The following is a 16,613-nucleotide window of genomic DNA, read 5'->3' on the forward strand; positions in this document are numbered from 1 at the left end:
TTTCCACATGCATGTGTCATTTGAACATAATACTCATGCCAGAGCCGTGGGTTGCTGGAGGGGTACACTATGGAGTTGGGCAGAGAGACAGCAGTGTCATTTCCAGTCGTCTGGTATAAGGGCAGTCTGGAGCAATTTCTCTAGGGCATCTTACCACCGGCGTCGTCTGGTGTTGGATTGTTAGTTTGACGTTCAGCCTCCGTTACTCCTTTGCTTCTCCTGCACCATTTGTTTTTGGAAGAGGACATCTTCAAGGGGGTGGGGGGGAACATACATTTGTATGTTGAATCTGGTGAAATCCATAATGGTGATGTGAGAGCTGATAGTGGTGAGTCACATTCATTGTCCAAATGTGAAAGCCGGCGTAATCCCCCGTTTGCAATGGGAACATAGTTTAGCTGAAATCTTGAATTCTAGCGAGAACTCTGTGTTGGCTAGCTAAGGCTAAATGCCCTTTCCTGACTGCATTGGAGGCAGAAAGAAGTCATATTAGCATTTAGTAACATTTCCTTTTCAGAATTCTAAGAGAAATGTTAAGACTCAGATGTAAAACATAATTTGCTGCCCGATTTTCCTTATTTTTCTGCTCATAAATTCTAACCTCGTTAGCTTTGCTGCATGTCCTAGACGGCGAGCTACAAGTTTCCCTTCATTTTTCATTTCTGTTTGTGTCATTTTTTATGTCATCTCATTTGCTTGACTTAGGACATGAAATTCCAAGCAAATAAATCACTATGATGTGACTTTGAAGTAAAGGTCTTGTGCCGGACTATTTTGAATTCCTGTGATGTTAGAGGCACCTGTCATGTGATTAATATGGGTTGGTTTGTTGTGTATTTTTTTTTCACTTTCTCTGAAAACCAGAATTTATTACAAATAAAGAAATGTGTTTGTTTCAAAAGTGTCATGAATTTGTGTGAATTTGGTCTTTTTCAATTAAACAGTTTGGAAGTAGATCTCTTTTCCTAACATAGTTTTCTTTAGAAAAAATTATATGGTGGTTTCTCATGACCAGAAGTGAGCCACTTATGGGGAGGGAAGGCATAGTGTGCCTGTCACTCAGACCCAATCCACAGAGCCAGGTATAGGAGGGGTGGGAATTCACTTCAGCCAGACTTGAACTTTAATATTCTGTTCATGTTTCTAACTTTTCAAAAGACACTTCCTTTCTGGTCCTGAGGTGCCTAGATCATCTAGTACTTTCCCTCTTCTTGTTTCTCTTCTCCATGTCTGACTGTGCCTGCTGGCACAACCTCCTCTTTATCTCTATCTTTTTCTGTGTCCTGCGACTTCTCTATAACATCTCTCTCAATTATTGATCTCACTGTCAGTGTCTTGCTTGTACACACATACACACACATACACACATCACACACATACACACATCACACACATACACAGTCATACACACACATACACACACATACACACATCACACACATACACAGTCATACACACACATACACACACATACACACATCACACACGTACACACACATACACATACACATATACACACTCATACACACATACACATATACACACTCATACACACACATCACACACATACACACTCATACACACATATACATATTCACACTCATACACACATACACACATACACATATACACACTCATACACACATACACATATACACACTCATACACACACACATCACACACATACACTCATACACACACATACACATATACACACTCATACACACACATACACACATCACACACATCACACACATACACACACATACACACATCACACACATACACACACACACACACACACACACACACACACACACTTCACCTCACCTCTTGACTGGCCCAGCGACTTCTTCCTAGGCTGCCTGCCTGCCTGCCTGTGATGGCATACTCATGCCTATTCCCCACCCCAAAGACCTTGGGTTTCTTTCCCCACTGTACTGCTCATTTCAGCCCAGGGCACTAGCTGAATTCTTTGCTGTAATTAAACACTTTCCCTTCTGTTTGTTTACTCTCTGATCAGTTCCTTCAGATTGTCTCAAACCTCCTGTGCTGGCTAGCGTTTACGTCAGCTTGACAAGGGCTAGAATCATTTGGAGAAAGGAAACCTCAACTGAGAAAATGCCTCCACCAGACTGGCCTGTGTGGGTACATTTTCTTGACTGATGGTCACTGTGGGTGAGACGGGCCTACGGGAGAAATGCCAGCATTAGATTGGTGGTCCTGTGTGCTCTAAGAAGGCAGGTTGGCAAACCAGGAGTTGCAAGCCAATATAACAGCACTCCTCCACGGCCTCCACGTCAGCTCCTGCCCCCAGGTTCTTGCCCTAACTACAAGTTCTGTGCAGAAATAAACCCTTTCCTCCCCATGCTGACCTTAGTGTTTTTCACAGCACCAGAAACCCTAACTAAGGCACTTTGGTTATATACATTAGCTCTCTTGTAGTTACGGCAAAATTCCTGACAGTAGCAACTTCAGGAAGAGAGTTTCTTTTGGCTCAAGGTTGTGGGCACAGTCTGTTGTGGAGGGGAAGTCACCAGAGCTGGAGCTTGAAGTATCTGCTAACAATGTGTCTAAAGTTAAGGGACAGCAAGGAGTAGATGCTGATGCTTGGCTTTCAGAGACTTCAGTCGGAGGAATGACATAGCTCACAATTAGGGTTGATCTCCCTCCCCTTCCCCGCCTCAAATGGTCTAATTTAGGTAATCCTAGATACACCCAGGGTTTGTTTCCATGGTGATTCTAAATCCCATCAAGCTGATAATTGGGATTAATCATCCACTTGCCCCCCAAACTGCACTCAATCTGTTTTCTACACATCCCCACCTGCATTCGATACCTCATTCTTCTGCCTCAAGGTTATGTTTGACGGATTCTTCTCTAGGAGCTCTTGATATCAGTAATCTCGTCTTTCATATTTATAGTGCAAGTAAGGAAAATATGAAGGCCCTTTTACTTTTCTTAGTTTTTGGCTGGAACACCTATAATAAAATAAAGATTGCAAGGCAGCAACAATAGGTTAGCACCGAGCTTATCTCGTGTATACATGGAAGGCATCCGGAAAGAGGAATGACTCGAGATGGGTGGGTGAGGGGTTGGAGTTTGGATGTAGTCTCCATCTAAATCCAACAGAGACCAGACTTCCTCTATATGTGCAAATTCTTATTACAAAAGAATAATTTTTCTGCTTTCAGACTTCCTCTCAATTTTTTTTTTCAAAATATCCAGTTTAAGATAATACTTATGTCAAAGAGGCACATTTCCAGAGTGACATGTTTTAATCTCTAGCAGGGATTGCTCTGATGTTTGGTAGAAACACAAGGGTAAGCACACTACTCTGTGTGCTTAGGGTTGTGTCAGTGCCCATTGTATATAATTCAAGGCACAAATCTATGTGAGTGTCTAGGCCAGTGGTTCTCAACCTTCCTAACGATGTGACCATTTGATTCAGTTCTTCTTGCTGTGGTGACTCCTACGTATAAAATTATTTTCAATGTTATTTCATAACTGTAATTCTCTACTGTCATGAATTGTAATGGAAATATCTATGTTTTCTGATGGTCTTAGGTAATGCCTGGCAAGGGTCTGTCTGTCCCAAAGGGATCGCAGCCCACGGGCTAAGAACTGCTGGTCTGAGAGTGACTGGTACAAAATCACCACACACTGGAGGCGTATGGCAACATGGACTCATTCCTAGTAGACGTTTATAAATAATCCCTGTGTACTAAAGCCCAGGAGGCAGCTGGGTGGTGTACCTAGAGATTTTAGTGGAGCCCCTGCCCCCCCTTTATTTTAGCTTTGGGTGTCTGATAGGCTTCTCTGTCTATGGCTACATGATCTCCAGTCTGGGCGTCTGCATTGCCTTCTACCATATGAAAGTTACCTTCCTCCCTGTCCCACCTCAAAATCTGGCCTCCAATCCATCTGTAAAACCTTCCCTTTGCCCTCTCAGTACCATTCACAGACCCAAGCTGGTGGTCTGGGTGTTTTGCAGCAAAGACATTAACTTAGCTCAATAGTTTTACACTCTCAGAACCTAAAATGGCTGTGCGTTAGAGTCTACTCATATCCGTACACCAAAATTCATTAAATTATACAATTCATTTACCTCAAAATTAAACTCATTTCATGGGAGGTTGGGTAAGGATGAGAAATTTGACAATTAATTGTCAAATATGCACCATCATATAAGAAAAGAGCTACTGAGAAGTAGATAGAGGGAAAGAGGTTGACTATAACAAAAAAAAGAACACTTGTCAACAGAAGTATCATAGACAGGAATATTTTTCTAAAAAGAAAATCACCAATCCCTAGTTTTATTTGACTCAAACAGTTTTGGCTTTTAAGAGCTCTTTCAAACCAAAAATAGAAATATTTTAAGACTTATGTTATAGAAGTAATCAGATTACAATGTAAATAGGAAAAGGTTTTGATAAAGTAAGTGACAGAATTCTTTTCATTGCAATTGACTCATTTGATTTAGAAAGACTGAGTAAATAGTCATCAACTTTGTTAAGATTAGCGTGGTAATAGGTGTGTCCGCAATTGTCATGAGGATCATTTAACACTGCTGCATATCTGTGACCAGTGCTCTCCTCGGACAGAAGTCTGTCACCCACTATGCATTATGTAAAAAATAGTAAACCGTGCCTGCCAGATATAGAGCAGAGGTTGCCTTCCAATGCTCACGTCGCTCAGCTGAAGGCAAATGGGGGGAATGCAGTACACGGCTCGTGGGAGATGCTTGAGGACAAGTAGGTCAATATGTTCCCACGCTGGAAGTAAAGTCAATCTTTCTAGAAGATGCGTCTCAGAAAGTCCGTGTGTGGGACTGGAATGATGAGTTCTGAGAGGTTTGCTGGGCGTAAAGTAATTCTCCGGCAAAGATGCAGAATTTTGTCTCTGTAAGCGCTCTGGTGCATGTGGAGTGCCCACTCTATCCCAGATCTCCAGAGGAGAATTAATGAGATCTCGAGAACTGTTTGTTTTCCTCATGCCCGTGACAGAAGAAGAAAAAAATATATAGAAGATCTACAGAGAAGCTGGAAACAGAGCCCCATATATTTGCATCTATATTGGCTATTGATCTGAGAGTTCACGCCAGAAGTACTTCGCTAGGATTTAGTCAGAATATTTGATAATAAAAACCAAACTGGTGACCACAGCTTTGGTGACTTTACATTTCAATTGAGAAATGATGACACAAAATGAAAAAAATGAGACAGTCCTCCTGAAAACATAAGATGCCCTAATAACATCAGTGGAATAAACACGAGACGAAGGTAGGCGGCTAGGATACCTCATCGCTCCCTGTACCCTGCTAGCATCGCTCACATCACGTCCCACATCCGCCGCATCCTGCCTCCCAACAGTGATCCTTCAGATTCCCCGTTAGATATCGTCCCTTTCACACTCTTCAGGCACATTCTTCAATGAATCTTGTCATGTGGCTAGAGAATTCGCCACTGTATTAAGGTCAAGGGGTCTGTTTCCACTTCTTTCCTCAACAGCGTTAGCTTATGATCACTGATAGTCCTCAGACATGTGAAAGAAAGCACTGACCAAAGCCACAAAAGCAAGCACTCTTGTGTATACAACCATGAGGCAGGCTTCCTTGTACCAAGTTACTTGTTCCTAAAAGTATTCCGTACCAATATACTGCCTTGGGTAATTTTTTGTTTTGGTTTGGTTTTTTGCTTTTGTTTTTCAAGACAGGGTTCCTCTGTAGGTTTGGAATCTGTCCTGGAACTAGCATTTGTAGACCACCTGCCTCTGCCTCCCAAGTGCTGGGATTGAAGGCATGCGCCACCCCCCAGCTGCCTTGGGTAATTTCTAACGACTGTTTTAGGAGGCTACATGTCCATGTCCCTTACAGCACTCACCTGTGTTTGCTAGCTTCCACACCTTAATCAGCTCAGGATTCCTCTTCAGAGACTCAGAATATTCTTTCATATAAAACCCGATTTTCATTTGCTAGTCTCTAACAAATATCACAGGACATAATTAAATGTTTTAAGAGAAAGCATTAAAAACTATGTTTCTACATCCAGATATACTTGGAACTAATGAAAGAAGAAGAGCAGTCCCTGGGACTCACCGACTGTGGTGTCAGTACCTTATCCCGCACTTGACTGAGTTCCCAATGGGTTATATACATAGTAATGCTTTCAGGAACTCATGTATAAAAATTACTACTCGTTCCTCTAGTAATTGAATTTTCACTAAATTTAAGCTTACAGAATGGACAAGGCCATATTTCAAGGCAGTCCTACTTGAATCCCTGGAAATAATTTATTTGAAACTCTGGGGCCAAGAATCTCTCTCTGAACCTGCAGCCAAGAGTCACTGCTGTGAGTACCCTTACCTTCAAATAGGGCCTTCTTGAGTGGCAACGCCTGGGAAGTACAACACCTGCCTGATGCCGCCATGTCTGCCCACCGTAGCGTCAGACTTCAGATGGGAGTACGTAATGTGTTTTCCGACATGGGGCTACCTGCTAATTAGCTTCTTTGACAGCCCCACCCCAGTGGGCTTACTCCTGCTGAGGACAAAGTCTGTGGGAACTCTCTCTGTCTCACTCAGTTCCTGTGTCTCCTAGTCCAGTTCACATCCTTGAAGTCGGTCACCAGAGGCTTCTCTTGCCCAAAGCCGTGGTTTGTCATGTGTGCTTCCTGAGACCACACAATTCCAGGAGTTTGTTTTTGATACAAGAAGCTGAGTTCTGCAGAATTTTAAACCTAGGCGTCCCTCGGTAAGTTTTGTTGTCACGTTGCGTGGGGACCTTCTTTACTCTACTGCCTGTGGGAAAGGGATCTAATGTCATCTTGGATCTCACCCCTGCATAAGTGAGATTCAAGATGGCCTCATTTCCTCCTCCTTGAGGGTGTAAATGTGTATGTTTTCAGAAGTAGTCAGTCAGAACAAAGTCAACTGGATAGGGCAAATGCCATGATCCAAGGCTGCTGTCTTAGCCTCACGCTCTCCTAGAGTTCTATTCTAACAATGCTTACAGGCCACCTTCATCCTAGCTTTATCACCATCATCTCTTCTTGAGTGGTTTGCAATGTTATTGGAATAAATGTAGTTACTACTCTATCATTGTGAGAATGTTCTAGATTGTCCCTTCCCCCTCTTCAAACAGCAGCTACCTGTATCCTCCTTGCCCATAGTCAGAAGGAACTGTTTTGGTGGCTAGAGGTGATGAATCCACTCTGCCAGCTCCCAGGCTTCCACTTCTGTGTGCCTCTCCCCCATGGTAGAGGTTGGGAGCTGGTGGGATGTTCTGGAGCCAGGTTTGTCACTAGTGTAGGATATTTTATATTCATTTTTATCACAATAATATAGTGTTTGCAGATTATATGTATATCACACTTCTATGGGCCACATATAAGAAAGTGAACCAGGCCACCCGGTCTCCTGTCCAGTTTGCTTCTTGGCAGTTAGATAAGACAGGTTGATGTTTTTGTTTGCCTTCGGGATTGGGGGCTTATTTTTGTATTTCCCCCCACCCCAATGAACCTAAAGCTTCTTACACACTGCACAAGTGATTAACACTAAACTAAACCTCATCCTAGACAAAAATTTGCACATACGATTACAAACAGGTGAGCACGGGTGTGCAGGAGGCTTGAGCAACGGCTGTATTGGCTTCTTAGGTCGTCCACAGGCCACACAACCACGCCGTCCAGATCTGGTCTGCGTTTCATGACCATCACAAACCACCTGAAACAGAATCAACAGAGGCAGTAATGAAGATGATAGAATGTTCTAGATATGTTTGGCTTTTGTTGCTGGTGGAATGGGCATAGTAATGAAGTGACCTCACATCTGGGAAGAAATAGAGCTCTACTGTTATATCGAAATAGGGCTGGGTTAGGATCTCAGAGTCAGCCCAGCTATCGTAGGTCACACCCTGGCTGTGCAGTTGTTGAACTACGTGAATCACAAGCTGCTTAAAATCAATACTAGGGTTGTGAGCGGGTCCAGAGTTTTTAAAAATGAATACCTTCCGTGACACATGAATCGATGGATCTTGTGATTAATAATCTACTGAATGCCACCAGCTCTGACCTCAGACATGTATAAATGTGTGTGCTTCAGGTGTGTATATTTCTGAATCACAGAAAAGGGAAACAAAGAAATCCCGAGAATCAAGTAATCAAGAGATATTTAACTTGGTCTTCTCCGTAGCTGGCTAGGACAGGCACAAAACCAAGCCATGTTCTGGCTTAGTTCTGAGTTAGTGAACTAAGTGAAATCGCTGGGGCTTTGGCAAGTTTCCAGACAGTATCTTCATCCAAAAACTTATAGTAATTATACTTATCACATGAATTACAGACAGCTAAGTGAGAAAAATATGAAAAACAAAAATGAAAACCTTGCTACTGTAGCTAGCACATCCAAGTTCAAAGAACTGTCCCTTTTTTTTCACATTAGATATTAGAACAAATTTCACCCTGAGTAATGGCTTTTATTAGTGTGCTGTCATCAGGCCAAATGTGACACACTACTGAGTTTACTATTACACACTCCAATCAAACAAACTTCAGATTGCGACTTTATTTAGAAATAAGTCTTGTATGGGTATTATAATTAGTATAATGAATGCATGTATCATAATGAGGTTGTCATCATCAGTATGTGTTGGGCCTTGATCTAGTAGCTCATGACCTTACAAGAGGATGAAATTTTGTTCCTAAGACAGAAGACAGTCTTGTGGTATCTGATAGTTGTCGTAAGCACAAGCCCAGGAATATCAAAGATCTTTTCCCTGCTAAAGACTGCCAAAGAGGCATAAGCAGCGTCCTCCTAATTTCTGAAGGAGCTACCCACTACTGCCCTGATTTAAGACACCCAGCCTCCAAATCTGTAGAAGCACATTTATTTGGTTAAGATGTTTCATACAGGCCTAGAAAGCTACAGCATTATCCATACTAATTAAGAAGCCAAATATGCAAAGAACATTCAACACTTGGAGCCACTATGCATTTGGCCAAAGTGACTTTTGTTTTGGTGTTATGTAAAATAACTATAGGTATTAGTGTGGTATTTAAAAATATTTTGCTACTTATGGGATCTCTAGAGCTAAGATATATAACTGAATTGCATGTGGTGTTAGTATAGCAAGAATTAAAAACCAACCACAAAGATACATTAGTTAAACTTAGAGGAAGTTCCTTTCCAGCCTCGTGATCTTGAGGGACTGCCCACAGGAAGCAAATGGATTCCCTGACATAATCAGAAAGCAGGAATCCTGTGGGTCCCTGTCAAAAGTGAACACTCGCCTTTAACACAAGACATAAAGACGATGATGCACATTAGACAGCTCTCCCAAAGTGACTAAGCTATTTGACCTCAGCACAGTGAAATCTGTGTCACTCTGAGCAGACATGAATGCCAAATGAAGGAGACAAGTGAAGACAGCCATGTTCCGGGTTGGCTCGACCGGCACTCTTCAAATTCCGTGGAATCCCCCACTTGTTTCAAGCTTCATCTGAGTTTCGCTGTTTTTGAGCGAAGATGTGGCCTCACATTCCCTGACAATTTGTTCATAAAGGTGGTGACAATGTGACACTCTCCAGTGTGTTGCAGAAATACATGACATAGGAATATAAATGCGAACATGCGAAAATGAAATCCCTCAGGTGGTTATTAAGTTTTGGTGCTGTGTAATTAAGCTAGTTTTTTTCAAATGTTATCCTTTGCCCGTATCTAATTAGCAGATCCATCTGCTGACGGAGCAGTGGCCCATCTGCCTGGGATGTTGTTCTCTTCATTGTTATGAAAAGCATCCGCTGCTGCTAGTCCCCATCTAATTAACTTCTCTGCCTGTGGAATGTGATAATACACAACTCTGTTTATACACTTCTGAGGACTGTGGATTTATATGTGTGTAACAAGTACATAAAAAGAGACAATCCTTTTTCTTTCTAGCATCTGACTTCCTCTTGAGATCACAGCTTCATTTGTCAGGGCTGGAGCATGTCCCTCTGCCCAGTCTACTGTGAAACAGTGGGAAGTTCCTTCCATACTCGGGTTCCTATAGTTTAACAGCTGAGTTCTGTTGTCCTGGATGCTTCTTTATGGACGGGACTGTAGCACTGTGACTTTCAAAAGAGGGACAATGCCCAAGCCTGTCACTGAACTTGACCTGTGCCACCTTGAAGCTACCATACCAGGAAAAGGGTCCACTTGCTGCTGTGTGGTCTGATCAACCATAAAGTAGACTCTTTTATTTCTAGTTCAGAAATGATTTTATTTCAAGATATTGAAAAAATACTTTTAATTCAAATTAATAACTGATGTGACCAAATATTATCTTTCTTGTTCCATCAAATGTTATATAGTACAGGAGGTATTATACTCAGTAGATATTTAATAAATATTAAATGATGAAAAGGCTCTATGTAAAGAACTACATCAAAACTTTTAAAATCGATTTAGTATCCCAGAAGATATTTATGTATCTCTACAGAAAAATGGGCTACATGTACAAATCCTTAGTCTTTTTAAATGTAGATTGATTTATTTATAAAAACATTGATTCACTGATTATTCAAAAAAAACACTATTATTGTTTTGTTTGCCTTTGACACGGTTAATGGACTTGAAATGTTGGATAATAAAATATTCATGTTTTTTTTCTTCTGTAGTAGAAAAGACAAAGGATAACAAAAACAAAACTTAAGTTTTAAAAAAATTGAGGAAGTAAGACTCAGTTGTGCTGAGATTGGAGATAAAAAAACTACTTTTCATTTGTTTCGATTGACAGAAAAACAGATTTGAGTTGGTTTAAATGTAGCTAGGATGAACGTGAAGATAAGTATATGGAACACTTCCTAAGTCAATTATGGGTTTTGCCTCAAAATAATGATACACATACAAATAGCCAGTCTCAGCAAGACTGGGTGTAGAGTTGGAGTGGAAGGCCTTTCATCAGCAAGGCTGGGTCCTTACAATAAAGGGCATTAGGATGGAGCTCAAGAGGAAGCTGAGCTGGAAGAAAAGAGCAGAACTTTTGAGAAGTCAAATCTAGTGCAAGATAATTCCACCAGCCCCTGTGGGTGTCTCCTGGGGCAGCGTATTTTCATAGCTGCCAGAAGATCCGCAAGGCACAGTCTATTCTGGTGAATAAAAAGGAGGATGCTGCTAGGTTAATCCGGAACTCTTGATTCTCATGTAAATCTAGAAAAGTCTCTTTTCCCAACTCCGTTTCTTATACAGCTCTGCAGCAGCTGACAATCTGTTTCCCTTGCTATCTTCTCTGGGTAAATCCCCACCATTAGTTTATAATTTCCTTCTCCCTCTGTTCATGAATAATATGAAACTATAGAAAGCTAAACGGTCATGGTTTTCAATTAATTCTGAATTTGAATATGGCTGCCATGCTGCCAAAGTTGGAATGCCTCCAGAAGTCATTTCTCTACTTCAAATAAGAGAAAAGTTAGATATGTGCTGTTCTACTATTGATCCAACAAACTTGTGTGAGCAGTTGCTGGTTTTCAGTCTTCTGGACGAAGTAATAAAATATTTATGAAAACTCATTCTCTTTTTTTCCTATTTCTTTTCACTCCTGGTCCTTGGCCAATATTTATCTTGAGAATGTGAAGGCTACTTGAGCACCAGGTGGAATTGGGAAGCTGTTTGTTTACTGGCAGCAGTGAGATCTAACTTTGATGGCATTTGAATAATATTCTCCCTTAATCCTGGGGCTCACCCTGCTACCCAGACCTCTTATGTTTATTCAGGAGATTATTAATATTTTACTTTTTTTTGCATTACTGTGCATTGAATCTCAGGTTTCCCACTTGGCAGGCAATGGCACCATTCTCAGCTCTCTGTTTTATGGCCCCACTAGGTCACTCAGGCTGAGCATAATTCCTCTATAGCCCAGGCAGACTTGAAACTCATGAGCCTTCCTGTCTAACTTTTATCAGCATTTAAGGCATGGGTGTTTCTGTGTGTGCAAATGCATAAGATGGATGCAGGTATACTTATGTGTTTGTATATACATGAATGTGCGTGCATGTGTGCATGCATGCGTGTGTGTATATGTGTGTGTGTTGTGTGTGTGTGAGAGAGGGGGGTGAGAGAGAGAGAGCGGAGTCAATCGTGGGTATGATTTCTCTGGTGCCACCTACCTTGCTGGGTCTTGTTTCTTTTTCAGCCATGGTCTCTCATTTGTCTGAAACTCACAGATGAGGCTAAACCATCTGGGTAGCAAGCTCCAAGGTCCTTTCTGTCTCCACTTCCTCGGAACTGGGCTCTCAGACCTTCATACAGAGCACCTTACTAACATTGACTAGCTGTCATTCCATTCCCCAATATTTAACTTTTAACAATATCGCCGAGTCAACAAGAGTCATTGAGAGCAGCTCCTCAGTGTTTCATTGTGCAGATGTGCTCAGACATGTGTGACTGCAACCCCTCTTTCTGTTAAAGGACATCAGCCCCTTTGGTAATCAATATAAGTTTAATCAATATAAACTTAAATTTGTAATGAGTTCTTTGTTGATGAGGGAATATATCCCATTATCAATTTTGTCTTACATTTAAATAAGAGCAAAGATACAACGGAGAGTTTTGTTATAAACTGATGCAGGGAAAGAACATATTAAAGGTCAGACAAAGTTAACAGTGTATATTTTCATTTTTTGAATCTGCATGTCGCAGTGCTGTGTGTGAAGTCCCTGCCTGTGTGGGATCTTCACTGTTCGCAGGAATACTTGCCATCCTGGGTGGAAGTCAAGGCAGTTACTCACCTCAGACATGGACTGGCTGTACCTTCACCAAACACTGACCCTGGAAAGGGTCACAGAATCAACACATTCTCCTACTGGAGGTTGAAACTCGCATCCACACAATTATAAACAAACACGGCACTGTTCCTGTTGGAGGAATACCAGGGTGGGTCTCTGTGGATGACTTTCTCAGGGTCTCGTGTTTGTTGAGTGGGCTAAGCTATCTGGCACACAGTTGCTATGACTTCCCCTGGCATGCAGCTGTTTGGCAGTGGTGGCCTGACCATGTATTCTCCTGCATTTTGGAGAATTGAAAAACAGTTCTCTCTGGTGCACAGGGCGTAGAGGGAGTATTTTTCGGCTTATTATTGTATATTGGATTTAGTTTAGTTTATTATTTGAAATTTTCTGGCCTAACAAGGTTGCTCCTCACATGTTTTCCTGACAATAACTTCACTGGTCCATAACTCTGAATCTTCAGAAATCTAATTTTACTAGTTAGAAAAAATATTACAACAAGAAGATATGAAAACAAAATAGGAGAAAAACTTTCCATATAAAAGTCTTCACAGCACAAAATAGTAAAAAATAATAATAGTTCCATGACTAGCCTGGAGTTAGGTGACTTGCAGACATGGCTTGTGAAGTGCCTCTGTCTCGGGAACACAGGCAATCTTCTTAAGTGTCATGGGGTCTCTTTGTGCCTAGGTGTGCTCATGAATTGGTCAACTTGATCAGCATGGGGTAGATTTGAAAAGTTTGAAGAATACTCAACAGCATGGCTCTAAATAGAGCTAGTGGCCATGTAGAGATGGGAAATAGTCCCCATGCTCTGTGCACAAACCCATCAGACCCTCGCTGTCATGTATATGGATACTGTGGTAGCTAGAACATGCAGGGTCATCCCTGGCATTATCCGTGAGTGTTGATGCATGACACACTGTGATCTGAATGGTTCAGATCTTTTAAGCTGGTTGCTTACCCTGGTTTCCCTCAGGTAATCAACCTTGTTTAACCAGTAACTGTACCTGAATGTCCTGCTACTTTGACTATGAAGCTGATTCTTAATGGAAAAGTCTTTTAAGTGTCTTAATTTTGAAGTTGAATGTGAGCCCGTGACTTGTTATCCTGTATTTGGTGTTAATTCTATACCACTGTGAAGGTGTTAGCTCAAAGATGCGCCAATGATCTATCTAGCCACTGAGACCTTCCTATTTTCCCTCTTCCCCCAAAGCCCTAAAGTTTTGCCTGTGTTCTCTTTGCAGGCTGTGGAGTGGGAGTGTGATGAAGCTACCAAGAAGGCCTGTTATAGCAAGGGCAAATCGAAGGTAAGGAAAACAGAGGGTACGGGCACCCCACCCTACGCTGGAAACTGCATATAAAACATTAGGTTCCTGATAGGAGGAGTCCCTGCAAGGTGGGATACAGATGAAGAGTAAATGTTCCGTGTTTTGACGTTCAGTGGAAATGAGTTACAGCAAACAGTCATTTCAGGAAAGGTCAGGAAGTAAACTAAGACCTAAATGGGTACTTTGAATCATTATATAAGTTTCAAAATAAACTAGCTCTGATGCTGTTAGAAAAATATAAGAAATAATTTTAAAATAGTATTTAGTTTGCCTCTTCTAAATTTTGCAGCTAACCACAGAGAACAGTTACATAGCTGCATTATCTTGTGCTTTGCAGTATCAGAGAGGCAGCCCAGGGCCTTGTTCCTACAAAACAAATATTCAACACTTGCCCCATAAAATCACTGCACCAAAATGATGTGAGATGCACTCTTGATGGTTTTTGCAAATCCTTGTGATTTGCTCTATCTCCGTCAGTGCTGAAATCTACACTCCCAAATTTTCATTAATAAACCCACTGAGGATGGGGGTTCATCCTAGTACCCACACACGATGCTTTCAAACAATTTGGGGTTCGCTGCACACGCAGGACTTTATCGCTCCAGGAACCCTGTGTGTCCTCAGGAAAGGGGGACTTTGTTTCTGCATACCAACAGAGGCAGAACACACTACACACTGGTAGAAAGAGGAGCACATAGACTTTTCTAATGCTGACTGCACTTTGATCCGTGGGGAAATGCCCGTACGTGCAGAGGGGCAGAGGCAGCTGGCCAAGCAGCATTGGCCTCAGGGTCACAAGCATGTGGGACAATGCAAGACATGGAGTGGGCAGGAGCAAGGGGCTCTCGGCTGTGTGTTGATAACAGTGTGACAGTCTGTCTTGCTCCCTGTCCCTTTGGAGAATGGTTCTGAGAGTTGGACGGCGATGCAGATCTCAGCAGTGTAGAAGGAGAGAGGTGGTAATATATCATAAGCTTAGCTAAGCAGAAATACATGGCTGCAGAGAGGAAGGGAAGGGTGAGAGAAAGAGGGAGCAAAAGAAGGAAGAGAAGGGGAGAGAGAAGAGGAGAGAATGCAGAATTTGATAGACCTTGTTTACCAAAAGATATTTAATCATCAGAAATACCTCTAAGCTAAATCAATAAAAATTTACGAAACTACACTCGCAGCTCCGGGTTGCAAAGAACCAGAATATGAAATACTCACAAATAAATGAGTGTATAATGATATAAATAAAAAATAGTAGAGAACTCTCTAACTTGCTTGGTGAGTTCTGTAGAACATAGCAAGGTTGGGAGATGTGACTTCTCCATGGCCACTGACTCTCTGGGATGTTGCGGCTCAATCATTGGATGCATCTGAGCACTCCTGTTGATTCCTGCCAGCCAGGCATCCAGAGTACGCGCCATTCCCTTGTGTGGTTTTTCCTGAGGAGCCGCAAACAAACATCTGTTCACCCTAGATAGAGAGAATCATCAGCAGACAGAAGAAATGATCCCACTCAAATTGTAGTTGGGGAACCAGTCACTGTATTGAGGTTGCTTCGGGAGCATGAGTGAGAGGTTATGTACCAGTGAGGAATCACGAATAGGGAAGGTTGCAATCTCCAGTACTTAGGCACCTTCTGCTAAAGCTCCCTAAAACTCCCTATCCTGAGCAGTAAAGGGAGGGAGACCGGTTACACAGTTACACAGGGTGGGGATAATGATGGGATAATAGCTTGGCTCACTGCTCACAGCTGGACACATGGGCCTCTATTCCAGGGCTTCAGCTTTTACACTGTAACACAGCGCCTGCCTGGTGACATAGTTACCTTCCAGAAGGCACTTCCAGCACTGGCTGGTAAGCTGGTTGCTCCTTCTCCCCCATTGGGCTGCCCTTCTCTTCTTCTCCCCGTTCCATTTTATTTTCTCTTTGCTATTGTCCTTTTCTTATGTCCTGTGACTGTAGTTGCACTGGTCAGCAGGTGCCCTACAGTGGAGTGTGTAGACACACGTCACAGAGTCTGTGTCTGTAAGTTTGGCTTTTGTTTTAGATTTTGCTAACCTCAGATCTGAAAACAGCCCCTGCTCCCCCTCCTCAATACTGTCCTCGCTGCTCATGAGAATCTCATTCTCTCTTCCCAAACTGCTAGTGGCGTGAGTACTGTTCCCAGCATGCTTTGCTCAGTTCTTAGGGCACAGCCCATGTGTTCCAACCCTCACTCCATCCGTTATCTATCTTGGAAAGCCCTGTAGGCTTCTGTCTTTGCCTCGTCATGCTGTGCTAATTATCCAGTGCCTGACCATGAGCTGTGCCAATGGTTTCTTCATGGCTGTGGTGCCCTTCTGCAGCCTTCTGGCACACAGGGCGGAGGCTGGCAGTCCTGTGTGAGTGAGTGAACACACTAAGCTCACTCCAGCAGGTCTCATTCAGTTGATCATCCTCACCACTTTAGATGGTGGGGGCAGGATGTATTTTTAAGGGGGCTTTCCTTCTTTCATGCAGTATGTTTAGCAGCTTGGCATGACAACCCAATATAGCC

At 42.3% G+C, this 16,613-nt stretch overlaps 1 protein-coding gene across 6 annotated transcripts in view; it reads left to right on the forward strand.

The window, feature by feature from the left end:
* Sema5a (semaphorin 5A) overlaps nucleotides 1-16,613 on the forward strand; it is a 438,077-nt gene that overhangs the window by 269,331 nt on the left and 152,133 nt on the right. For all 6 annotated transcript variants that reach the window (XM_085676576.2, XM_048457013.3, XM_085676579.2 and 3 more), the window contains one exon: nucleotides 14,006-14,068. In XM_085676576.2, the coding sequence (XP_085532702.1) occupies nucleotides 14,006-14,068 (63 nt within the window). The remainder of the gene's footprint in view (nucleotides 1-14,005; nucleotides 14,069-16,613) is intronic.

This window comes from Myodes glareolus, chromosome 15, assembly GCF_982192425.1.
Source record: "Myodes glareolus chromosome 15, mMyoGla1.1, whole genome shotgun sequence".
Lineage (NCBI taxonomy): Eukaryota > Metazoa > Chordata > Mammalia > Rodentia > Cricetidae > Myodes > Myodes glareolus.